We start from the raw sequence: 26633 nt of genomic DNA on the forward strand, positions 1-26633 counted from the left end.
AAAGGGCACTTGCCTTGGGCCTGAGAAGTCTGAGAGATGTGGGAAGGCCTTCAACACAGAGCTGTAAGAACCCCTCAGCTTGGATCTTCTACAGACTCCCACAAGGTCCAGGAGTGTAGCCGGAAAAGGCTTAGCCACGCTGTCCATGATGGTGATATTTCTCTACCTTCCTGCTTCTTCCCAGCAGAGAGTATGGATAGATAGGAATCTTGTCCCAGTCTCATAACAATAATCAAAACAAAAACAAATCAAATGGCCAGGTGTGTGGGCTGGTCTTCAGAAGGAAGGTCTCTCGGAGGACAGTGTTTCCCTTGTCCTTTGAGAGAACCAGGAATATACTTGTCAGGGACTTCTTGGTGGAGGATGACATTCTGATGAGCAATTAGAAATGGAGTGTAAATTCTAACCCCCCAGAGGCTCCCCTTTGCTTGTGTTCTTCCTTGTTTATCCCTCTGTCCCTGCCAATTTTGTGTCAGAGACGACCTGCTACATGATTCTTTTTTAAAATTGGGCTTGGCTGTCTTGCTTTGCCTACCCACTGCCCATCTGCCAGCTCCAGGCAACTTTGGTGCTGGGTGGGGAGGGGTGGGGTGGGGTATCTCCAGAGTTAGAAGTATGTGACTGGCCTCTGTCCTAACAGAGGCAGTTTCATTCCCCTACATGTCCTGGAAACCTTGCCTCTCGTTCGAAAGGACCCCAGTCGTGGTTCTTGCCAAACAGCACTCTGCAGTCAGCTGTGGCATCCTTCTGAGTGGCTGTGCCATGAGTCATGGGGGCAGTCTCCAACAAGAGGCATGAGATGGGCACAGGGGAGAGTTTGCCTCTTCCCAAGCCAGGGGAGAAGCCAGCAGGCATGGGATGGTCACTGGGACCCTGGAATTTATGGAGGGTTCCGAAAGATCACAGGAGCAGGGAAAAAGATAAGACCTGGGATTGTAGGTCATTGGCCAGTCCTTTCAGCTGAGACCCTGGTGCTGACTTGTGGGCAGAGCCTGTAATATCAGACACAGACATTGCCTCACGATGGAAAGAACGCGCTTGTTTCGTATTTCCCTCCCATTTCAAGGAGTAGCGAGACCCAGATGAATAATTCTCTCCTGTTGTGCAAATCTTCTCTCATTGAGTGAGGGAGCCTCAGACACGCTCTTCAAGGGGTTTATTAATGTCACAAATGAAGCGAACTTTATTTTGATTTGAATTAGACAAATGAAATGTTCTACAAACATTTCACCATAAAATATTTAAATTAAAGATAAATAAGTGAGGTCCAGTCCATACATAAATCTCCAGGTGCCACACACATGTTTAAGACATCAAATTTTAAGTTAAATAAGTTCAATCACTGGGGATTCTGTGACCTGTTTCTTCCCTAACTTTGTTCCGGATTTCAGCTTAGTACTGTGTGTGACATTGGCTGGTTCACTGAGACTAGCCCCTGAGTCCCAAACCCCTTGATGCCCAAGTATCCAGACATGAGGGTCAGATGCTCAGGGTCTAAAGCAGAGGCTGAAGAGCAGCAATAAGCAAAGCCTGGACATCTGGGTTTGACCTAGAGTATGAGGAACAGGAGACAAGTGTTCACAGAACAGCACGCAGAAGGGAGTCTGAGACCCAAACTGTTCAAACTTTTTCCTGTGCCAAGACATGGTGGGTCTCGACACAATTAGGATAAATTTTACTTCAGTGTTTCTGTATTCATTAAGAAGATTGGATTAATTAAAATGTCTTAATTAAGAAACAAGACTTCTAGGGCAGAATTGAAGCCACAGATGAGAAATAGATAAAGTCTGTGCTCCCGACCTCTCCACAGACAGACACCACTCATCAATCTCTGCACGCTAATACCTGAGATTCTATCTACACACTGAATTCCAGGCCTTTGGAGATGAAGACTCTTTGCTTCATTTCAGTCCTCCCTGCTTCCCATTTTGGGTGAAGGGGAAGATACAATACGGACATTGAAGTCAGACGCTTAGAGCCAGGTTTCTTCAACCTGCACACTTAGCCTTTTTGGATTAGTATCTACATACACAGTGGACAAATTCACCCAAGTTAGCTGTTAGAAAGAATAGAGTAATTCATGCCAAGTGCTCAGCATTGTGCCTGGCACAGGGCAGGTAGGCATTTAACAAATGATAGCTACGGTTACCATTATCTCTTATATGATCTTATATGATCATTTTAAGTGATAGTAAATAGTTCGAGCCACAGGAAATAGATTCTTCCAGCTGTTTTCAACTTAGAAAATGCAATATCTTTTGGTTTCATCTAATGCATAATCTCTCTCTCCCTCCCTCCCTCCCTCTCTTCCTCTCTTTCTTTCCCTGTGTGTGTGTGTTTTGTTTTGTTTTTGAGTCAGGGTCTGCTCAGCCTCCCAGACATGCATCAAACATGCGATCCTCCTGCCTGAACCTTTTGAGAAGGTGGCTTTCCTGTCCCTGTTACCATATCCACCTTACTTATCTAATACATAATGATGCATTTCCTCCAAATCACTTCTTTGTTCCAACTTCATCAGACAGTAATTAGAGAGAAGCTTAGATCTGGTGACAGTCCCACAACCTGCTGTCTGGTCACGTAACGTCCCCAGTTTCCCCATCTATAAGCTGGGGACCACAGTGCGTTCTTAGCAGTGGCTTTGTAATGATAAGAAGAGACAACAATGGAGAAAACATCCTCTGGGTCGAAGCCATTGTGCAAGGCCAGCCAGTTGCACCACTTCACAAAACATAACACACTAAGATTAACACTGAAGTTTTAAGTGCTTTAAAAATGCTCCTAAAAGAACTCATGCAGTCATGCCCATGGCTAGCAGAGCAGAGTGATTGATGGTGGATGCTGTTAAGTAGATATTAGAACAAAGTTAAGACAAAGTGTTTCATCAAGGCAAAACAGACACAAAGTGAGAAAAGTAAGAACTGTTGTGTTCTGAGAACCTCAGAATCAAGCTTTTACACTGACCCCAGGAGTCATACATTTTTGGGAAAACTCAAGAAGACAGAGCAACTGCCTTCTGTTTTCCTTGGAGGGTTTTCAGACGGGGCCAGGAAAAGTTTGCTTTTGGTGCTTCTGGTGTTTGCTTTTGCTAACGACAGGGATATAACCTTTATAATCTCCCAACAAGACTTTAAAGTCCGGTGGCTTTAGAAGTTCTGCTTTCCTGCCTTCTGGGGATATTACCCTGCATGCCCCATGCTAGAGCGTAAGGGAGGATGATGTGTTTGGACCACAACCAGCAGAGGGAGGGCGGCTCAGTCCCAGTCCTCAACGCTTCTCCTGTGAACCTTGGCCAGTGCAAGGTGCCCAAGAAAGGTCACCTTTAGTCGGCCTCAAAGGCGCTGTTGGTGGCTCCCACGTATTCAGACTTCTTCTTGTGCCTGGTCCACATCTTTCGTAGGATGCCAGAAACACCACAGGAAGCACTGCCTGTTAGCGGCAGGGAGGCTTCGGCTCCCTGGGGAAGAGTCGGGTACTCTTCTGCTGTCTTCTTGAGGTATCTGGATCTAAACAAAAACCAGAGAGTTGGGGATGGGTTGGCGAAGCTGATTACAGCACTGAGACAGACTTCAGTTGTTTCTTGGAGGAGAGCGTCCAGACAGAGTTGTTTTCTCCTCCTCTATTCTATGACCATACTCTACATAGCTTGGGGAGGGGAGGCTCACTGTAGAACACCCACAGGAATGTCCCCTGGGGGTGGATCTCTGACGGAGTGACCATGAGCATAGCGGTTCATGGGATCTGGTGTCCTATCCTCTTGTTTTGGGTCTTGCTTGCCTAAGCAGTGAGAGTAGGTGAGGAGGACTTGGGTGGTAGCCTGGTGGTGGTAGAGGCTCACCCAGCTCGTGTAAGGCCTGGATTTAATCTCCGGCATAGGGACGAGGCAGGCGAGGTGGGGTGGGGCTGGGGGTGAGGTGACTGGGTTTGGAGAAGCTGTGCATCACTGTGGCCTAGAGTGCTTGCTTGACTTGTATGGAGGAGGTGAGGCATAGCCTCCCGGTTGACTTCAGTAGTCTGCAGCAGCTACTGCCCTTCAGAAAAATTTGCTAACCAGAAAGAAATCCAAGCCAAATGAGTTAAAACCAACAACTAACTTCCCCCACTTAAATCCCAACACATCAAATGGCACACAGCTTGGTTTTCACACTTTTTTCCAGGGGAATTCTGACATTCAAAGTGTTCCATCCTGTGGGTTCCCATGTTACCTCCGTGACTTTACTTCCTTTGGTTAGTATTTGCTATGGTTTTATTGTGGCTGCTTTTCTACAACTCCCCTTGAAACCTAATCTCCATTTTGAGGTAATAAGAGACCAGGGACCATACTTGTATTCTCAGCGCTTGGGAGACAGAAGCAGCAGATCTCAGGTTCTAGCTAGCCTGGATGATGCCATATGACTCAGCCTCAAAAATCAAACAAGGGCTGCAGATACAACCCTAGGGTACAGTGTCACACATGCAAGCCTGGGTTCTAGTTCCAACACCCAAAATAGAAAGACCTAAGACTAGGGTAGGACCTTTTCAATTAGAGTTTGGCCTCACGAAGGGATTAACTGATTCTTGGGTTAATAGGTTATCTCAAGAGTGGGTCTGCCATAAAAACCAGTTTGAATGTATCTCTTTTCTCCATCTCTGTTGTGTAAATGTCCTGCACAAACTCTGAAGCCATCTTTGGGTACAGTCCGTTGGCATTGGATCACCCAAATTAACCTCTATTCTTCATAATGTACCAGTATTTTGTTGTGTATGAGCCTGTGTCCCTTCACATATGTACTGAACATCTCACCAAGTGTATTGTGTCCCAATCGCTGAATTAGAAATTTCTTAAAAAACGTTAGCAGTTTGAGTTAAACTCACTGGGCTGCCCAGCTTTGCATCAACTTGACACAAGCTAGAGTCATCAGAAAGGAGGGAACCTTAATTGAGAATATGTTTCCACAAGATCTGGCTGTGGGGCATTTTCTTTCTTTCTTTCTTTCTTTCTTTCTTTCTTTCTTTCTTTCTTTCTTTCTTTTTCTCTTGAGTTCAAACTCCAAGAGCCTAGCTCTGGGATTTTTTTTTGGGGGGTATTTTCTTAATTGGTGATAGGTGGGGGAGGGCCCAGCCTATTGTGGGTGATGCCATGGAGGCCCTGGGTTCTATAAGAAAGCAGGCTGAGCAAGCAATAACGAGCAAGCCAGTAAGCAGCACCCCTCCATGTCCTCTGCATCATCTCCTGCCTCCAGGTTCCTGCCCTGCTTTGAGTTCCTGTCCTGACTTCCTTCAGTGCTGGAAGTGTAAACTGAATAAAGCCTTTCCTCCCCAGGTTGCTTTAGTCATAGCGTTTCATCATAGCAATAGAAACCCTAACTAAGACACCCTCCATACATGGTCTATTCCTGCCTTCCTCCCTATTTCTTTTTAGACAATGTGTCATGTAACCCAAGCTTGCCTTAAACTCACCATGGTAGACCTCGGATTTCCAATTCTCTTTCTTCTATCTTCCTAGTGCTGGAATCATAGGTATGCACCACCATGCAGGGCTCATTCTCTCTCTCTCTCTCTCTCTCTCTCTCTCTCTCTCTCTCATATTTCTTCCTCCCCCCCAACACTTTGTTTGAATACATATGTTTTTGCTTGTAGACAAGGTCTCACCCAGTAGCTCAGGTTGACCTTGAACTCTTAGCCTTTGTCTCAACTATGTTTTTTTTAGAGATTTACTTTATTATTTTAATTATATATATGCAAAATGCTTGTGTCTCCGTGTATACACGAGTGGAGATGTCCTCAGAGGCCAGGGGCATCTGATCCCCTCGGAGCTGAAGTTCCTGCCGTGTAGAAGGCAGTTAGTGAGGCATAAGCCCATGCTGAATTGCAGGCTCTGACTGTCTTACTGTACTGAAGGCCTGTGAACACTGGGGGAAATGACCTTCTTGCCACCCTAGGCTCACTCTTTAGCAGATGGAGTTAACAGTGGCCATGTTTACAGTCTGTTTTAAACCTGTGCTTTATTGTTTCTTTGTTTTGCAGCATAGGAGATGAAGGCCAGCACCTCACACAGCCTAGGCAGGTGCTGGCCTTCGGAGCTGCATACATACTCAGCCGGAAAATTATTTGATACATTTCTTTATCTGTGGGTGAGGGTCCCTAAAAGAACCCACGAGGCATTTCTGCCACCATCTACAGTGTTCTGGATAAGGCTCCTGATTACATTCATCTAATTAAGCAAAGCCCCGAGACCAGAGTTAATGGGGTAGAAACCATGAAAAGTACTCCAGCTGAATCCTAGGCTGTGTTGATAACTGGACACAGGGTGACAGGCTTTGTTGCAAGATAGTTCACGGCCGGGATGGGTTTTGTTGGGCATAGCAGGTGTGTGAAAAGCTGGTCACCGGTCTCTCTCCTGTGCCAGGGGCTCCCTCTTCTGTGCATGGCGGCTGGGCGGAGAGCCAGGCAGGCAACACAGCTGGAAAGCACGGTACTTACCCCCTTCCCAGAACAGATCCGTTTTCTGAACCCCTGGCTGCCACCTCCACCGCAGCCGGAGCTTTCATGGAGATCCTGGCCACCGGAGGGATCTGCGTTTCAAGGAAGCGGGGAAAGAATTGAGGATGGTGTCACAACCCCACCCCGGCACACATTGCAGCCATTTGTAAGAGGGTTGTCTGAAGGTACCCCGCTCCACCTGGGCAATAGCCCTCTCCCAATCCGCATCAGGCACGCTGGAGGCCTTCTGAGGGTAGTGCAGGCCCCACCCAGTATCTGGCTTAGCAGGCCCGACGTTGCCTGAGTCGCTGAAATGAATAAGGTCTGTGAAACCACTGGTCCTGGGACTCAACTCTAAGAACCACTGGCGGAGAGACACGTGAGAGAGCGAGCCATTCAGTCTTCCAAGAGGCCGTCGCCCTTCGCCTTCCACTGTCAATTCTGTGGAGTTTTTTCAACGGCCCCGCCACACCAGCACCAGCCTCTCTATTTGCTTTCTTGCACTTTTCAAAGCATGGTCTATTCAGACCTCTTTTGTGCCCAGGCCCGCTACCCTCTCTATGTCCCTCTTGGACTCTAGAACTGTCCGGAGTCCCGGAAGACTCGGGCCAACTCTTCATCTCTCTCTCTCTCCTTGAGGTCTTGCGAGGCTGGCTTGCAGTTCTGTCTTTTATGACCTGTTTGAGTCTGCCGATCCCAGGCCCACTTCCAGCAGGCTTCCCACCTTTCCTACGGCTGACCCACAGCTCTGTATGTCTTCATCCTTCTCTGGATCACGGCCTCGTTTCTATCAGCCTTTTAAGGCCAAAATGACCAGGTCTTCCCTGAGGTTGCTGTCCCAGTGTCCCCAGAGCACTATACAGATTACAGGATAAGCTGTACCTTTTTTCTACTAGCTACTGTTTTCTTTCTACTAGCTCCTGTCTTGGTCCCTTGAAAGACTGCATGACAGGTGGGAGAATCTGGGACCCGAGCCCTCTTCAGCCCTTCCAAGGACACTGAGAAGTTAACTGGTGGCCTAGTCAGGTAGTCAGGGCTAAGTCCAGAGGCTGCTGCACAGGTTCTTTATTCTCCTGTCCCAAAGCGTCAAGTCACCACATTTCCCAAAGTCTCTGGAGAAATTCCAGGTCAAGGACACCGTTATTTACCACCTCTCTCCTGGAGTGGGAAAGGCTGAGGGCAGAGTCACTGTGCCACCTTCTGGCCTCTCCCTCGCTGTTCCTCCCCACCCTGCCGATGGCTCTGCTAACATAAGCCCAAGGCTCCTTAGCTCTGGAAGGAGCGCCTGGTTCCCAGCCCTTCCCCTGTCTTCCTTAGTCACACCCCCTCTCTGTCGGCACAGAATCAGGTTTAGACGGGCAGGCTCTGGGTCTCTCTCATGCCCCTGGGCAATAAGCATAGGATGAGGGATAAGGCATAGCTTCACCCTTCCCAGGACCGTGGAAACGCTGCTTCTGCCTCTTCATTTTTCGTCACCACCCCACAGTACCCATGCTTTCTCTGGGTCCCTGTTACAGCCGCTTATCTACCAAGGGCACCATCTATGGGAGCAGGAATCCCAGGCTGCTAGCCTCTTTTCTCCTCAACCTTGACCTTTTTTTTTTTTTTTTCAGCTCAGCAACTCTCAAGACTTTCTTCCTTTCTTCAGCCAGCTGCCTAGCCATCCTATTTCCTCAACATGATTGGAAAGGAGACCTCCTTGACAATCATTTGTTCTATCCCTACCCTTTGTGTAGTTTTTCCAATACATGGATCTTACTGAAATCCTTGGATTAGGTCTCCTGTCCAGAGCATAAATACCTATATCTGTCTAATTTGTTAAACGATGGTGAGAGGCTGGCCCAGATAGCTTCTGGCATCTCTTCTAGTTTTCATGTTGAATAGCAGCCGCTTGCAAGAGCCTAGGATGTCTGAGATGATCCGAGATGACCTCACCTCCATTTACCACTGACTCTCACCCCACACTCATCCCTAGAAGACTATGAAGGAGAAGAGGAGATAAATCTGGGGACACGCCCCCCCAACCCCTTTAGGAAAGGACAAACTGTTCAACTTTGGGGTGGGCAGAGGGTAGGCAAGCGTCTCTCTGCGGCAGGCCACCTTACCCAGAGTCACATGCTAGCCCCCACGCCCTAACGGAGTGAGGAAGGAAGGCAAAAGTTGAGCTATTTTCGGCCAGTTAAGACCCATCTGTGTGGGCAACTCGTACCCTAGGGCTTACACCTGAAGGTGCTCAGCCTGGACCATGGTCCAGTTGTTCCCTCCACACAAGCTACCGATCTACTTTCAAGGCTGGCACTAGGTTATTGATGCCTAGGGTACATCTTGCACGGCAGCCCTCAAATCCCAGCGAACCTGACCTGTAAGCGGTGCTCCAGAAGCACCTTATCCTGAGAGAACTGGTTGTTAGGGATTGACTGTTTTTGCCTGACTCAAACCCATCCCTTAGGGCCCTAACTAACCCCCTAGTGTCTGGGGTGGGTTCTCTGGGCAGTGACCAGGTTTAGATGATGACATCAAGGGCGGTACATCTATGAAGAGACTACTGTCCCGTAAGAGGAAAGAGATTTCAGCAATGCCTCGATTTGTATGGACAGAAAACACTTAGCAAGAGCAAATCCAAACGCAGAGGCGCGAGGAGAGCCCTCTCTGGCCACTGAATCTGCTGTGAGAAAATGTTTCAGTGCCCTAGTTTGTGGCATGTGACAGCAGCCAGGCTGACTTAGTTGCTCGTGTTTGGGGCCTGTATGGCGTGACATCCCCTCTTCGTGCTGGAGAACTTACACCCCTTTACCCCAGAGCCGCATCTGGGAATTAGTCAGGGATTGCTGCCCGGCCAGACCTACTGCTTCTTCTCCCCTGCATGGGATGCTGACGAATCACAGTGTCTGTTTGCTTGTGAACTGAATTCCTCTTGAGAAAGAGAAGCAGCCAGTGATGTGTCCTGAGCACACAGAGCAGGATCAGCGGCTAGTTCCGTGACCAAAGAACCACGATGCTACTTTCCTAACAATCCTCGGCTCAGGGCAAAGAAAGCCATCTCTTTCTGGCACCAGAGAGACATATAACAAGCATAGCAGATACAATGAAGCTGGCTTATTTCACTTACCAGTGATTTCCCATATGCTCGGCTCCCACACAGATTCGATGCTTTGGGTTCAGAAATCCCTGCTGCGAAGTTGAACAGGAGAGATGTTACTCAGCGGTTCTCCGAGTTCCGCCTCCCCCAGCTTCTGAATCAATGATCTTGCTAGCCACCCAGTCACAGAGAGAATTTCTCAGGGCCTTCAAGCAGCAAAGGGCTGCAGTGCTGGCCAGGCAATGCTACCTGCCAAGTGGGGTCGCCCTTACTCCTGCCACTGTTCCAGGAAGCTATAGTCCAACAACTGGGACAAGCGCGTCATTGCGGTAGGAATGTTCAGAGTGGAGGAAGCTGCCCATGGGCAGGCAGGAGGCAGAGAGAGAAAATGCATGTACTTTCAGCTGTTTTGCTTTGACCCTCAAGCTGCTGGAAAAAAAAATTTTTAAGCCAACTTAAAAAAAATAAAAAAGCATTTAGCTTTGTGTCTGCATGCAGCAGGTGCTCATAGAATGTGGCCTCATCACTTCCTCCTTTCCTAAGACCCCAGTTAGAGGAATGAGTTCCATCATTATGGCATTTTATGCATACTTTGTTTATATCCACTCTAGTGGCCTATCCACTCCACTTCCCTCTCTAGTCCTCTCTCTCTTCCTGCTGGTCTCCTTCTCCTCCCTCGTTCCAGCCCTGCCTGCTTCCATCTCACATGTATCTTCCTACCGCCTCCCCCACCCCTTAGATCTCTCCTTCCTACCTCACATTCTCTTTTCTAACATCATCACACTTGTGCCTATGTAAGAAATCTTAGGGGCTGGAAGATGGCTTAGCTGGTAAAGCATCTGCAATGCAAACCCGATGACCTCAGTTTGGAAGCCAGGAACATGGCGGATCTGTAAAGTTTGTACTCAAACCAAGCCAGCCTTTAATCACAGTAGCTGAGCTTAAATAGTTACATAGGCCCCATGGCTTGTGGACTAACTGGTTAAGTGGGAACCAGTTGACTGGCTGATTGGACTGTAGCCGAGTGAGCTGTTTTCTGGGCTTTGCTGTGAATGCTGCTTTGCTCCCTGTACATGCTGCTCAGGGAGTCACCCAATTCATGAATCATTTTTTTCCCCTATGGTTTTACCCAAAGACACATCCTACTCAATTCGCTTGGTCTAGGATAATTCTCTTTTCACATCAAGGCCAAACCACAAGTGGTGCCCTTGAATAAAGAGTAACAGCAGCTCATTTTCAAAGTGGGCCAGGCACTGGGCTGAGCGCAAACTGCATGATAACTAGTTGGCCCTGGTACCTGAAGGCCCCCCATTCATAGCTAAAGAGTACTTCAAAATATTGCATTTGTGGAGCTGGGAATGGGGTCCAATTGGTAGATGGCGTGTGCCCAGCATAGGAAAGTCCCTGGGCTCAACACCAAGCTCTGCAACAACAACAATGGTAATGATGAAATTGCATTTGTGTAGCAAGGTTTGGTAACACATGCATGTGACATGGTAGCACATGCATGTAACCCCAACATTGGAAAGTGAAGGCGAGAGGAGCAACAGCTCAAAGCACGTGAGTCCAAGGCACACCTCAGATCATGAGACCCTATTAAAAAAAAAACGTACTGTGAAAAGTACATACTTATTTTCCTTGTTGCCCTAGCCTAAACAGTACAGTATAACTATGACTTTCACAATATTTATAGCATACAAAGAATTTAAGTAACCATCCATAGATAGTGTAAAGTAAGCAGAAAGACAGGTGTGTACAGGTTATATGCAACTACTACTGTGCCATCTTACATAGGGATTTTGCGTCACGGAGTCCGGCATCTTAAGTATGCTTGATCTGGAGACAGCTGCATCTCACTTAATCCCTACTGTCACCTTAAGGGGGAGCTGTCACGACAGTCTGCATATTCTAGTTGGGGAAACCAAGGCTTTGGTGATCCATAAGCATTCATCTGAAGGCAGATGTGGTGGCTGGAATGAGAAGTCACCTATATTTTCAGGCATTTGACTACTTGGCTCCCAGTTGGTACCCTGTTTGCGTAGGCTTACTAGGTGTTGGCCTTGCTGGAAAAAGTCTATCATCGGGAGCAGACTTTGGGAGTTTAAAAGACATTTCAGGTTTGTTCTGTTTCCTGACTGCGGTTTGAGATGTGAGCTCCCAGCTGTGGTTCCAGTCACCATGTTTGTTGTCTGCTGCCATGCTGTCCTTGTCCTATGGTCACTAGCCCTCTGGAATTCTAAACCCAAAATAAACCCTTCCTTGTGTAAGCTGTCTTGGTCATGGTGTTTTATCTCTGGAAGGCCCGGGGAAGCTTGGTCAAAAAGGATAGCATATCCCAAACCAGAGAAGGAAAGCTGCAGAGAGAACATTAATGAAGACTCAGGGAAACTTAATGGAATGGGACATCCATGTTATGGTAGAATAACCCTGAGCTGCTGGGTTAGGATGGGAAGGACAGAATGTAAGGACAGGAGTGCTCCAGTAGGTGGCCGTGGGATGTCATCAGGGCTTGGAGGGCAGGTGAATGGGATGAGACAACAGGGGTAAAAACAAAAGATGACAGAGGAAGCACCTCCTGTCTTAGGAGGGTGGCGGAGCGCTTTGGAGAGGGAGAGGTCCTTCGCTGACATGGTCTGCATATATGTGAGATGTGGGGATACGAGCCTGGGAACCTTGTGGTAAGGCACAAAAGGGGTTAGGCAAGAGTTCTCTGGGTTGACACTGTCAGCCTACTGTATGAAGTGAGTGGGAGAACACAGAAGTATTAGGAAACTGGTGACTCTCTGGAAAACTGGACAATCATGCCTGGTGAAAGGTCACACCTTTTTGCTTGTTTTGATGAGGTGGTTCTGAGGCACTTTAGTTCATCTTTGGGTAAAAGTTCAACAAACAGCTGTTTTCCCAGTCCTGTTTGGTGGGCACTGCCCCTTCGCAGCATCTAAGACCTTGCTGTGAGAACGCCTTCATTGGTTCTACCTACAACTCAGAGAAAGAGCAAGCCCCTAGATCTGAGGTCCCTGGAGACATGCAATGTACTGAGAGGAGGAAGTAAGAATTGATCACCGTGGGCTGGTGCCTAGCCTTTCCTTGGAGAACACCAGGATTTGGCTTCAGCTCAGCAACACTCCTCCTACCCATCCTGGAATCTATCACATTGGAGGCCCTGAGCATATTGAATCAATGCCCAGCTGAATCTATTTTTAACCCCACCCAGACCTGACTAGCACATCTCTGCATGAGCTGAGTGTCACATGTCGGGCAGACTCTCCATTTCATAACCTACGCTCGTGCCTTCAGAGTAAAAGACTGACTTCAGCAGCACCAGATGACACCAACCACTTACAAAGCTGTGAAAGCAGCCAGGCGTGGTAACGCACTCAAAGTCCTGGCTGTCAGGAGGCTGAGGCAGGAGGATCAAGAGTTTGAGGTCAGCATGGACTACACTATGAGACACTGTCTTTCAAAAACTATGGGTGTGACCCCTAAAACTAAACAGTTGGGGGCAAGAGGCGCTGGCCATAAGATAACACCAGGAGACTGCATATTGTACCTTGGCTCTGTGGCTGCCAGGAAATACCGTCTTACACAGGTCAAACAATGTCTACAGCGTTGGCTTTTCTGTTCTGAGCACTGGCAGAAGGTGACTGCAGCGGGTCAAATGAAAGCTTTAGAAAAGCCACAGTCTGCCTTATAGCATGGTTGAGAATTATTTCAAGGTGTGTGTGTGTGTGTGTGTGTGTGTGTGTGTGTGTGTGTGTAGAACACAGATTGATATGCCTTAGCCCTGGAATTTCTAGTGCTTTTCCAACCTATTTCCGGATGCTGCTCCTGGAACCCCACTTCGAAAATCGCTGCACTAACTTCTCTCTAAACCCCTGCTCCTCAGCCTGTTGACCCTGTAGCTGTAAGAGCAGCAGCATCTGGGAGCATGTCAGAAATGGAAACCTTTGGATCCACTGGTGAGAAAGACTAGGGTTCTTCTGAATTAAAATCTGCATCAGGGAAAGCCCCCTAGTTGATTCTTGTGTACACAGTAATTTGAAAAGCATGGCTTATAAATTCACTTTATGATTTTGGAGCAAAGAGGAATATTCTGTCTATTTTTCTCTTTCCACAGACACACACACACACACACACATCCACCCACTCACCTATATATACATAGACACAGAGAGAAATCTATCTCCTCTTAATTTGCAAGGCAGATTGTGGCTTTCCTGGTGCTTCCATCCTATTTACATGTATGCATGCAATCGATCTTAACTGAGAGGGTGGCTTTCCTGGTGCGTCCATCCTATTTACATGTATGCATGCAATCGATCTTAAGTGAGAAGGTGGCTTTCCTGGTGCTTCCATCCTATTTACATGTATGCATGCAATCGATCTTAACTGAGAAGGTGGCCTGGTTTATGTGCTCTTGTACCTTCGATCATAAGTGCAGAGACCAAAGAAACCTAGCTGACACCTAGGAAAAGCAACAATTAAAACAATTGTTAATTGTTTAGTAAGCTAAGACAAAACTTGGAAGACAGCACAAGACAAAGGAGAGGCATGGGATAAGAAAAGATTGTCAAAGGGCAGAGTCAATAGAGACTTTATGTCAATTCCTATAAAACATAAAATTGTTAATGCCCAAAGCCTTAACAACATCTTGGATTTTCCTTTCTTCCCCTCCCCCTGTTTGTTTCTTTGATTGTGTGCAGGTGTGTGTTCGTGGTAGCGCTTTTGAGTATATGGAGCCGGGCTTGTGGAAGCCAGACGTTAACCTGAGGTGTCATTCCTTAGGTGCCATCCACTTTGTTTTGGAGATAGTCTTTCGCTGAGGTCTGAAGGTTGGTCCGGGAGCCCTGAGCTTCCCCTGTCTCTGGCTTCAGCACTGGCTTACAGTCACACCAGCACACCCAGCTTTTTGTGTGGGCTCTGGGGATTGGACCCAGGCATGAATCTTTGAGTCACAAATACTTCATCAACTGAGCTGGTTTTTGAGGTAGGATGTCCTCCTGAAGCCCGGGCTGACCTTGAACTCATGACGATCCTTTTGCCTCAGCCTCCCGAACGCTGAGATTAAAAGTGTAAAAGCCACCGTTCTCAACTGTTTATATTTTCGGAATTAAAGCATGAGTAACTTTACGTTGTTGGCACAATGGGGAAAAACAGCCCAAACTATCAATTAAAGAGAAAGTATTATTAGAAACATCAGTAGGCTAGGCTAAAAGCTGAATCCTGCTTTACTGCTTAGTGGGGAAGACATATAAAAAAATAGTATCCATGGTAACATTACTGTTTCCAGTTTTCAAAGAGGTTTGCCCCTAAGTTCTTTTTATAGATTATTAAGCCATTCAAATTTTAAAATGATACAATGGGCAGTGGTGGTGCCCTTGGGAAGCAGGCAGATCTCTGTGAGTTCTAGGCCAGCCTGCTCTACAGAGTGAGTTCCAGGACAGGCAGGGCTACACAGAGAAACCCTGTTCGAAAAAACAAAAAACAAAACCAACAACAACAGAAAAGTACAGTTTGATTGTTATGGCTGTGGTTATGGTACTGGGGATGAATCCAGGGCTTTTCACTGAGTTATATCCCCACCAGCCCCAAAACTAAAACAAAAGCCGCTGTGTGGAAGGAGCCTGTGCATACACACACGCACACGCACGCACGCATGCACGCACTCACGGTGAATGGTCTTGTTGCTATAGCTGAGACCCAGCAGAGACCCAATGGCCTGTGTCTGGGGAACCTGAAAGACTCACATACCAGGTCTGGCCGGGGTTTTGGCGGAATGCACCCCGGGTGGCCGGGCGGTCTGCGGCTTGCCAGTCTGCAGCCTGCCAAGCCTGCGGTGGTCCGCTGTGTCCCGGCGCTCGCAGCAGCGTTGAGGCAGCAGCTCCAGGGGCCTCGGTGGTGGGTACAGGTCCGACTCGATCACCACCTGCATGGCATGGGAGGCACAGTCAGTCATCCTCCCCTGATGCCGAGCCCAGCGCCAGCACCCCCCTCATGTCCACTACAGAACTGTAAGAAGTGAAAGGCTACTGTGAGGTGAGCCTGGGCCGGGGTGGCGGGAAGTGAATTTTCACTGAGTGGTTGTCAGTGGAGAGGGCAGAAAGTCAGAAGAGAGTCTGGGATGGGTTCATTACCATCGCCTGCTAGTGTTCAACTACAGTAGATAGCACACACTAACGGGACCTCAGGACTCAGGGAGCATTGAGGGAGAGGGGCAGAAAGACTGTAGGAGCCAGAGTGCTGGGTGACTTCAAGAAAACAGCGTTTTCAGGAAGCAGCAGAGAAGACGCGCACAGGAATTTACAGAGACAGTGCAGCGCACCAGCTCACACCAGACCAGCACTCGGCATAAAGAAAGGGCAGTGGGCATGAAGTCCCAGGCCCAGCCTGGGAGCTGTTCACATTTGACAACCACTAGGAGAGGGGGAAAAATCAGTTTTCTTCGATGGAGTGACAGAGTATCAGCGTATCAGCCACACTCCAGCAGCTCCGAGCCTAGGAGTAGGTCTGCCCAGGAGAACCTGATTCCCTGCTTTGTGGTTGTCTGTTTGTTTTAGAGAGAGAAGGAAGGAGGTTTACGTTGGGTGGGTTTGGTAGGATCTGGGAAGAGCTGGAGGGAAGGAAAAGATCACATCCAAGTATTGTATGAAATTCTTTAAAACGCTGTTTTAAAGAACCCCAGATCCGCACTGAACACTCCCTGAGGTTGTTCCTTATCGCCTAGTGGATGACACACAGTAGTTTACATAACGGTGTTATCTTTGGGTGATTTGTGAGCTGGAGCCTATTTAAAGTAGGGAGTGTGTGTGAGGGCTGTGCACAGGGTATGCCATTTACACAAGGAACTTGAGCATGTGAATGTGGGTATCTGTGGGCGCCCTGGAACCAAGCCCTGAGGGCACTGAGGGGCAGCTGTACTTAAATCACTGAAATAATTTAAATGTGAAAACAGGAGACAAATAATAGCAGTCATTTTGTCTTACTATGGGGAGTCATGAGGGGAACCTTGGCAGCCAGGGAGCAGATTCTGCTTATTTTATCCATTTCCAGGACACAGGGTCATTCATTCTGTTGTCCTTCCTCCATGAGGCTCATTCATTAGAAGCTCCAGTGTTCCATAACCCGGCATTCTCCCCGAGGCTTGATCTACCCCCGGTCACTTCCTTCTGTGTACAGCTGTCCTTCAAGGGCCCATTCTGTGTCAGCTCCTGGGCCTCTGTGAGTCTGTGAGGAAGGCAGATAGGCTCATCCCTGATAGTCTAGCTTTTGGCAGACCCCCTTCAGCTGACCACACAGAATATAGTGTTGGTTTTGGGGGATGCTGGAGCAAAAATAAATGGGCTTTTAAAAACATGACAAGAGGGTGGTGTTTCAGGTCGGCAGAGGAAGCTGTATCTTTAATGATGTTGTTGGAATAAATATCAGGCCACTGGGGGAAAGCATCTCTATTTGGTTTGGGTGATGAGCCAGGTCAAAGCTCTGTGCTGAACAACAAACACTAAAGTAGAATATAGCTTGATATAATACATAGGATTACACATAATGAGGAATTATGCCTATGCTCATAAATCTCTTTAACAAGCAATAAAATTGAAAAAGCAATAATGAAGGGAAAGTACGAGCAAAATCCATAAAATACACTGAATGTTAGTGACTACATAATAAAACAATAAAATCCCCCTCTCCTATCAGTGAAGAGAAAGATACTCCATTTGGGGTCAAGCCAGAGTTCAAGCTCCAGATTTTTTATTTTTCTAGATAGGGCAGAAAGAATCTGTAGAAATGTTCAAGTGGACTCACTAATTTTACACATAGGGAAACTGAGGTATTGGGGAGCTACGTGTCTCTCTTAGGGTCACAGAGCTGTGCTTACAGAACCAACGTGAACCACAGCCTCCTCCTAAGTTAAGGCTCTTTGGAAGACCTCAGGGAAGACCGCACTGGGCTGAGATTTTTCAAGTGCAACCGAATACTTGTTGCGTAGGCCGGGAGATTCCACACAGGTGTCCCCACAGAAACATCAAATCTGGGGACAAAGGGCTATTTACAGTCCTGGTTCTCTGTCTTCACCCTTGCCAGCTTCTCTGCTTATTATCAAAGGGCTCCGTTCTCCTGGGATGCTCGACAGACCTACTCCTGTGTGGATGCATTTGTTCGAGGTATTTCTATGTCATCCACAGGCATTAGGATGACTAGGATGGCAATAAAACAAACTAGGAGTCAAAGTAGTGAAAATAGTGAGGAAGGGAGGAAGGGAAGGGGTAGGGAGAGAGGGAGGGAGGGAGGGAGGGAAAAGGGGGGAGAGAGGGAGGGAGGAAGAGAGAGAGAGAGAGAGAGAGAGAGAGAGAGAGAGAGAGCACACCAGAGAAGCGGATGGGCCTTAGGATCTGGAAGAAGATGCAACTCAAGCAGGGTCCAAGAGGAAGGGAATTGGGCACTGGGGATGACTCAGAGAGGAAAGCGGTGTTCATGGAGGAAGAAAAAGCATTTTCATCCACATGGCGGCCCAAGGAGTGACAAGAATTGCAAACGAACGTTTGGGGCCAAAGAACACTGTAAATGTTAGTGTCTGTGCAAAGTAAGATGGGTTTTCCTGCAGTACTTTCAAGCTTCCAAGCTGGAGAAGAGGACAGAACCCCCGTCTCACTAAGGGGGGGATTTCAGGTTGGGTTGCCCTGCCTGTATGTGCGTTCTGTGAGGCCTAAACACCTGGAACGAAGTTTCCTAACTGCACTATCTGTGAACAGCCCTTTCCTTTCCGTTTCCCTTACGAATGAGGTGTTTAATCCTCAGGGGTTCGAGTGAGGTCAGGATCTCAAGACTCACAGCCTTCTCTTTCCTAACAGTGCTCCCAAAGTCCTTATAAAAGATACATGACTGACATAAAAGCAGGTGAAGGAGATGAAAAAAAAAAAACAAACAAAAAACAAAAAACAACCCACCAGGACCCCCTGTTCAAAGGAAGACCATTGGCTGCTTAGTTTCCAAGTGGGCTTCCTAGTAAGGGGTACAGGAACTGTCTCTGACGTGAACTTAGTGGCTGGCTCTTTGATCACCTCCCCCTGGGGAATGCAGCCTTGCCAGGCTACAGCAGAAGAGGATGTAGCCAGTCCTGATGAGACCTGATAGACCAGGGTCAGAGGGAAGGGGAGGAAGACCTCCCTTATCACAGGACTAGGGAAAGGGCATAGGGGGAGAAGGAGAGTGGGGTAGGACTGACGGAGACAAGGGAGGGGGCTCAGTGGGCATGCAAAGTGAATACATTGTAGTAAATAAATATATAAATAAAATTAAATTTAAAAAGACCCGCCAGGAAAAAATGTCAATGGCCAATAAATCTATGAAAGAAATGAAGAACTGCATTAAAATGGAGAAAATACAAAATAAAACGATAAGGCATTTCCACCTGTCGGCCTTTGAAAGCTTAACAACAGGAAGACCTTACAGTATTAGCTTGGCCTCTGGGAAAAGAGGTGGTTGCAGGACTCTGGCAATGTCTGCGAATGCGTCTTAATCCTCCTGACCAATCTTGTCCCATCTATGAATGTGATGTGATGTGCACAAGTCAATATGTAAGGGCACAATATTTTCAAGAGCATCTTTTTTGAGCACTGTATTAATAGAGAAAGTGGAGAAACTCCATTTATTGGTGGCTTTTGGATAATGACTCTAAAAACTCCAGCTTCGATTTGGATAAATAAAAGCTGGTAATTCATACACTGGGATACTATGCATATGTATATATGAATATACATATATGTCACATAAGATATTCAAGTATCTGTTGGCATGGAAAGATGTTCAAAATCTATTGAGCGAATAAATCAATTTACAATAATAGTCCATTTTTTCAGACAATCAGCATAATTATCTTGCAGTGTATGGAAATTTCTCGCTGAAAAACACATGAATGGCTAGGTATGGTGACATACTTTCCCAGCACTTGGAAGGCAAGGTGGATTTTCCTTTTGCCGGATTTCCTGCTTATTACCAAAGGACTCCATTATCCTAAAATGCTTAGCTGATCCACTCCTTTGTGTGAGCACTGTCTTTTGAGCTACTTCTATGTGCATTAGCATAAAGGTTGCAAGTTCAAGGCCAGCCTGGTCTACATAAAGAGTTCCAGACCAGCCAAAGCTACATAGTGAGAACCTGTCTCAAAACAAAACAAAACAAAACACAATAAAACCCAAATTAAAAAAACAACCTCCATTTGCTGAATGCTTAATACTCGACAGTTTCTGAACCAGACCCTTGCTATGCTATTAAGTCGTTTGTTTGTTCTTGAGATACGGGTTTGAATTAACTGTCTTAAAGCTAAGGCAGTAGAGCTCCAGGATGGTTAGGCGACTGACTCAAATAAATAGGAGTTGGTGGAGCTGGGGTTTACACACAGGCAATTTGACTGTAAAAAATCCTCTGCATCTTCTATCCTGTTCTACAGCTTCTCAGAATTCTGACACTGAATTGAGTATCCTTGCAGGGTTTGCAATTTCGTGATGGATACAGGCTGGTTTGGGAGTTGAAGTGTAACAACTCCCAAACTGCCTAGCCACTCTGCCCTGTTCAGGGTGTACCTGTGTTCTTTAAAAAAAAATAAATAAAGAAAGAATGTTTATAGAAACAACAAATAAGCCTCCTTTGACCTAAAAAGCATATATTTTTTAAAACAGAAAAAAGATTTTTAAAAATTATAGTACTTGAAATCTTTAATAGCACTGTCCAGAATCTGTGCTAGCAGCTGCACACTGCCTTCCTCCTGAAACACAGTGTGGATGTATTGGTAGTTCCGACTTTGGGAAAATGTGGATGTCAGGTGAGAGTTGTGCACATCATTAGCCTCTAAGGGTGTGTAAGCAACTTCAAAGCACTGCATTAAAATACCAAAATACAATTTGAAATGAAAGCCCACACAGGAAAAGGACAATGAAAGGCTGGAGACCTCTGAATTGTTCAGACTTTCTGGAATTACCAGGCAAACCCGTAAGAAAAAGCCATTTTTAAAAAAGTTATGCCTATACTCCCAGCATTTTGGAGGTTAAGGCGAGAGTTCTTCAAGCCAGCTTGGGCTGCATAGTGGGCTTGGGGACAGCCTGAGCTACCCAAGGATTTTCTCCAGCAAGCAGTCAAACGCCAACAAGATTACTCTTACCCTCTGTACATCCATCACAACATGACTAACATACTAGCTATGCAAATGCCTGAGGGATGGACAGATGGGTGGAGGGATGATCCGTCCTTATTCTGTTACCTGTTTATTCTGCTAGGCGGCCTATGTGACAAGGAATTGTATGAGCACTTCACTGCTACCTATAATAGTGAAGATGTATAATGTATATGATGTTACAGTTGCCTAGATCAGGATGTTATGTCCGTATCATGAACTCTGTGTGCGTGCAGATTGAGGTCCCCCATGGTGCCTGGGGGAAATGGCAAAATAAGGGGATTGCTTAGGGATTACTGGGTGTATGGTTGATATTTGCCAGTTATTTCGGCTAAGTGGACAAACAGCCACAGGAGACACCGAAAACACCCCTCCCCTTCTCATCCTTGAGATCAGTGGAGAGGGAGGGAGTCGAGAGGCCACCGTTATTTTTGTAGGGAAAGTCATTCAAAGAGGATCAAAAGTCATTCAAAAAAGTCATTCAAAGATGATAAATACGTTTCCTTACATTCTTGGTCAAGAGATGTTGAGAGCTTTTGACTCTTCTCCTGGATGGACTGGACACTGAAAGAGATAAAGAAACGGTTTTAGAAAATCCCTGTAAGGTTACAATATGGACCTAAGAGTATTTGTTCCAGTTGTGGGGCTACTGGGCAGGGAGGAGAGAAAGAGGCAGCGAACCACTGCAGTTTTAGACATCCCTTGGCTTGAATACGACAAAATCTCTAAAGCATCGTTCCCACTAGCTAAAGGTTGCTAAGAACCCAGTGCCCACCAGCAGATGACTGGCTACACAAGCCTGGCATACCCACATGTTGGAACATTGCTCAGCCTTAAAAAGTAGAGAGAACATGAATGAACAGAGAAAATGAAATGAGACGCAAAAAAAGAGAGAACTGTTCCATGCTCTCAGATCTCCCTATGTGAGGCAGCCAGAACAGCCGACTTCAGAGATGCCAAGTAGAATGGTCATTTCCAGGGCCTGGAAGGATGGAGCCTGGGAGGCTGGGAGGCTGGGAGGCTGGGACCCTGGGAAGCTGGAGGCTGGGAGGCTGGGAGGCTGGGTGCTGGGAGGCTAGAGGCTGGGAGGCTGGGAGGCTGGAGGCTGGGAGGCTGGGAAGCTGGAGGCTGGGAGGCTGGAGGCTGGGAGGCTGGGAGGCTGGGACCCTGGGAGGCTAGAGGCTGGGAGGCTGGGAGGCTGGAGGCTGGGAGGCTGGGAAGCTGGAGGCTGGGAGGCTGGGAGCCTGGGAAGCTGGAGGCTGGGAGGCTGGAGGCTGGGAGCCTGGGAAGCTGGGAGGCTGGGAGGCTGGAGGCTGGGAGCCTGGGAAGCTGGGAGGCTGGGAAGCTGGAGGCTGGGAGGCTGGGAGGCTGGGAGGCTGGAGGCTGGGAGGCTGGAGGCTGGAAGCCTGGGAAGCTTGGAGGCTGGGAGGCTGGGAGGCTGGCGGCTGGGAGGCTGGGAGCCTGGGAGCCTGGGAGCCTGGGAAGGTGGAGGCTGGGAGGCTGGAGGCTGGGAGCCTGGGAAGCTGGGAGGCTGGGAGGCTGGGAGGCTGGGAGGCTAGAGGCTGGGTGCTGGGAGTCTGGAGGCTGGGAGGCTGGGAGGCTGGGAGCCTGGGAGCCTGGGAGCCTGGGAGCCTGGGAGAGCAAAGCATTATTGTTAGTTGACATGGAGTTTCAGCTTAGGCTAATGACAAGTTCAGGAGATTGATGGTGGTACTGGTGTACAGCACTCTAAATGCATGTGTCACTGAGCTGTACACGTGTGTGATGAAACGGAAACTTTTAATGTGTGTGTTTATGAAAAATTAAAATAGGCTAGTAGGGAAAGATACAGCTTAGTTGCAACAGTGTCTGCCTGCCATTCCTGGCAGTTCTGGGCTTGACCCTCGGTACCACATAACCCCTGGTATGTTGGTTCACGTCTGTAATTCAGAACTTGGGAAGTGGAGACAGGAGAAGGGACCAGAAAGTTCAAAGTCATCCTCAGCTAGCTAGTTCTAGCTAGCCTGGGCTAACAGAAGAGACCATATCTTGGGGGTGGAGGAACCGTAAATAAATCAATTAGCTATTAAAAAGTTAGTGTTTTTTTTTTTTTTTTTTTTTTTTTTTTTTTTTGTGGGCTGAGATGTGGCTCTTACTGTAGTAATGGCCACTGTTTCCAGCTCTGGTAATTAGTATTCCTCCTTTTTCATTTCTGTGATGTTGAGTACTCGAGGTTCCACACATCAGAAGAACACACACATAATGTTTGGCCTTGTATGTTTCATGTTACCCTATACCCAGTCATCAACCTTCCGTATTGCTACGATGATCTAATGGGACCAAAATATCCTACCATGTCTCCATCCTGATTAGAACTGAATTCTGAATTGACTTCTTCTTCCTCTTCCTCCTCCTCCTCCTCCTCTTCTTCCTCCACCTACTCTTCCTCCTCCTCCTCTTCTTATTCTTATTCATCTTTTGTTTATTTGAGAAAGGGTTTCTCTATGTAGCCCTGGCTGTCCTGGAACTCACTCTGTGGACCAGAGTGGTCTTGAACTCATAGAGATCCGCCTGCCTCTGCCTCCCCAGTGCTGGGATTAAAGGTGTGCCCCACCCTGCCTGACTTCTTAGCTCATCAAGAGTGCCGTGAGAGCACTGTCCCTGCTACTCTCTGCAAAGCCCTCGCAGCTGTGAAGCCTGGGACTCCAACTTCCTCCAGTAGGAGGTGAATCTGAACTTGACGGGTTAGACAGTTTTCTCACTCCCTCACGGCCTCCATTTCTTCCTGTGTCAGACGGGGATAGTAGTGGCGCTTATGGTGGAGGCCTCTGTGAAGGAGGAAATGAACCAGCCTTCACGAAGCCCTTGCCCAGAACCAGGCAAGGGGCGAATACTCGGGAGGGGAATGTCTGCGAAAACTTAGCCTAAGGAGCAATGATGGATGAGGACAGTAAGAAAAGAACACAGGACCAAATATTTATCTTCAGCTAAACATATTCACGGTCACACACGCAGGCTGAACACTTTAATCACTGTGAATGTGATGTGTTTAATGGTATGCGGTTGTGACAGCTCCATTATAATTGTTCTACGTATCAATCCATTTATTCCCCGTGATAATCTTGGAAGCTAAATTCTGTTTATCTCCTTTATGGAGGTGGGAACTCATGCCAGGAGAGGGTGAGGCCAAAGGTCACACAGTACGGAAGCGGCAGAAGTTCATAAGCACTTTCTCAAGGACTTTTTCTCCCTTACTTTTTCAATTACAAGAAATGGGCTTTTTTTCTTTTCTTTTCTTTCTGGGACTCCATGCTGCTCTATGCCCCAGCTGGCCTTGGACCTGAGGTCCTCTGGCCTCAGCTTTCTTAAACTACAGGCATGAGCCACCCGTGTCAGTGAAAACGAACATACTAATACTTTTGCTTCTCAAAGATTAACAGTGATGTTTTAGCCCCTCCCCCCTTTGCCTTCTCTAATTTTTCCTCCACCTTTCTCCAGGACCACTGAGCTCACTGATTTTATAACATATGGGCCTTTCCAGTCTTGTTTTCATACTTTGCTCCAAAAATGTGCTCATAAACCCTATGCAGAATGATCTTACGGTTCCAAGCATGCTACCAAGCATATATCGGTTTTCAGCGTGCTTTTTCTTTTTCACTCAACAGCCATCTACAGGTCTTGTTGGTAGCTCAGTGGTACAGCACTTCCCCTGCATGGGCTCCTGGTTCACTAGCAATGCAATCCCCCCCAAAAAAACCCCACAAAAACAAAAGCAGAGAAGGACGGGAATGGAAAGGAAGGGTCGTTTCTGTGCACACGGATCTAGTTCATTCCTCTTCAGAAGGGTTGACTCTCAGTCTCCAGAGAGAATTTCAGCTCCTACACATGGGCCCTCTCTCAGCTCCTCTCCTTTCCTCCCCTCTCCCTCCGTAGTAGAAGACTCAGTTTATGTTTCCCTGTCTGCCCATGTCCAGCCTAAGTCTTGCCCTGCCTGCGGAGCAAGGCGCCTCTACAGCTGACATCCGAGGGGAAGAAGAAAAGAACTGTTTGAATGTGGCCTCCCAGCACCAGCAAACATCCAAACCATTTCAGCCAAATATCACAGTGAAGCCAGGAGTAAGCCTGTGCCACAGCAAGATAAGGGGCCGTAGGACCAGAACAATGTCAAGGTTAGAAGGCTTTATACTGGATAGCTAGCGCTCCTCTGGATCGCGGCCTCCCAAAGCCCTTGCCGGGGCCCTGCGCCTATCCCCGGGAATCAGAGTTTAGAAAGTCGAGGTTCTCAGGTGGTGCCCTTTGGTGGTACCAGGTGGGATGACCCTGGTTCTACGGAGAAGTCAGCCTGGGGGCAAGGCCCAGTTTCGTTGCCTTGCTGGGTGTCTGGCCAGCTGGGAGCCTCTCCCCTCCTAAGTCCGACGGAGTTGGCTTTGGAACAGCTGATTGTCCTTTCAGAACCTGCTTTCTCACTGGAGACAATGAAAATGCCTATTGGCTGCCCTGGAAACTCTGTTTCCATCTCTATCTCTTTCACAGTCACTTGCGGTCCCCCGCCGTGGAGCCTGTTGGGTCGCCCGTTTTTTTTTTTTTGTTTTTTGTAATTAAGTGAAGCAGGAAAGCTGTGCTGCCCTCGTCCCCGCCTTAATAGACTGTTTCCCTATGATTGATGTTCATCCTTGTGCCCCCTCTTCAGAAAGGCAGGGGGGGGGGGAATCAAATGCCATCAAAACGGAGAAGCCAACAGACCTTGGGACCCGAGGGTAACGCTCACCAGTGTACCTTAAAGGTCCAACAGCTCCCCGTCACCTCCCGCATAAGATGCCACAGTAGGGGACCTCAAGGGCGATTGTTACTCACCCTTGGAAGGAATCACCGTGGTGAAGACTTCAATGTTCTCATCACTGCAGCTGTAGATCTGATGCATGGTTTCAGCCCCCTGCCCGGCAGGGTGTCCGGGAGCCGGTGGGTGGCTTCTCTCTGGAGCCTTAGTCCCAGGGTCTCCTAAGCCAGTCTGGCTCTGCGATCATTGTGCAGGTCCACAAAAGGCAGGCTGCCTGTTCCTCTCATGACAGCCTCACTGCAACATTTCCTAATCCCATCTGTCCTTTTTTCTTTCCCCCTCTTAAATGAATCCTATTATTGCAAACCTTTGATTGAACACGGAGCCTTCCGTCTCCCCCGCCACAAGCTAGGATGTACTTAACATTTTTATTTTGCAGTGTCTGCTGCAGTGAATTTGGAAGTCTTTTGTGAAGTGACGAAGTGAAATCGCCTACTCTGTTAGCGCACAGCTTGGCTGGAGGATTTTCACTGAAGAGGAAACGTCAGTTTTGCTATCAGTCAAGCCCCATCTCATTCCAGAAAGGAAGGACTTTTTTTTTCCCCCTCCAGGGGAACTGGATCTTCATTTGTCACGTGTTAACTAGGCTTTCTTCAAAGTTTCTATTTTAAACAAAAAGATTGTTTTTCCGCCACATATGTGCTTCAATCCATTATGCCAACAGAGCTTACATTTCAGGACGTGAGCATTTAGCGTTTCTTTGTGTAACCCCACAGGTGTGCACAGCCATGCAACAGGAGGAGCACATACTCAAGGACCCACTTATAGTTACGCTTTATTAACCTCTCTATTTGAATGTATTTATTACCTTATCATTTTATGTCGTATAGCATGTGGATATGCTCTATTTCCCCCATATTTTCCCTCCTCATACATACACAAACAAATGCCATCATTGATATACATTTCATAAACATATGTAAGCATATAATTTTATCCAATCCCACTACCTTTTATTTACTCTGCAATAGCTTTAAGTCATAATACTGATGGTATGTAATGATATTAGCAATGATAGCTGTCCTATTAACTATTAGTTATAGGCAGCTAGCTATATGATATCATTGAGTAAGTATCTATAACTAAACAATGGCACTAGCTAATTTTACTTTACC

At 47.4% G+C, this 26633-nt stretch overlaps 1 protein-coding gene across 1 annotated transcript; it reads right to left on the reverse strand.

The window, feature by feature from the left end:
• Positions 1-1139: 1139 nt before the first annotated feature.
• Positions 1140-26054, reverse strand: Vxn (vexin). Its single transcript, XM_021661387.2, has 6 exons — positions 25536-26054; positions 21211-21266; positions 15290-15464; positions 9569-9630; positions 6460-6551; positions 1140-3503 (listed from the first exon to the last, which is right to left on the reverse strand). The coding sequence occupies exons 1-6, from the start codon at positions 25600-25602 to the stop codon at positions 3320-3322; spliced, it is 636 nt and encodes a 211-aa protein (XP_021517062.1). The 5' UTR covers positions 25603-26054; the 3' UTR covers positions 1140-3319.
• Positions 26055-26633: the final 579 nt, after the last annotated feature.

This window comes from Meriones unguiculatus, chromosome 6, assembly GCF_030254825.1.
Source record: "Meriones unguiculatus strain TT.TT164.6M chromosome 6, Bangor_MerUng_6.1, whole genome shotgun sequence".
Taxonomy (NCBI): Eukaryota; Metazoa; Chordata; class Mammalia; order Rodentia; family Muridae; genus Meriones; species Meriones unguiculatus.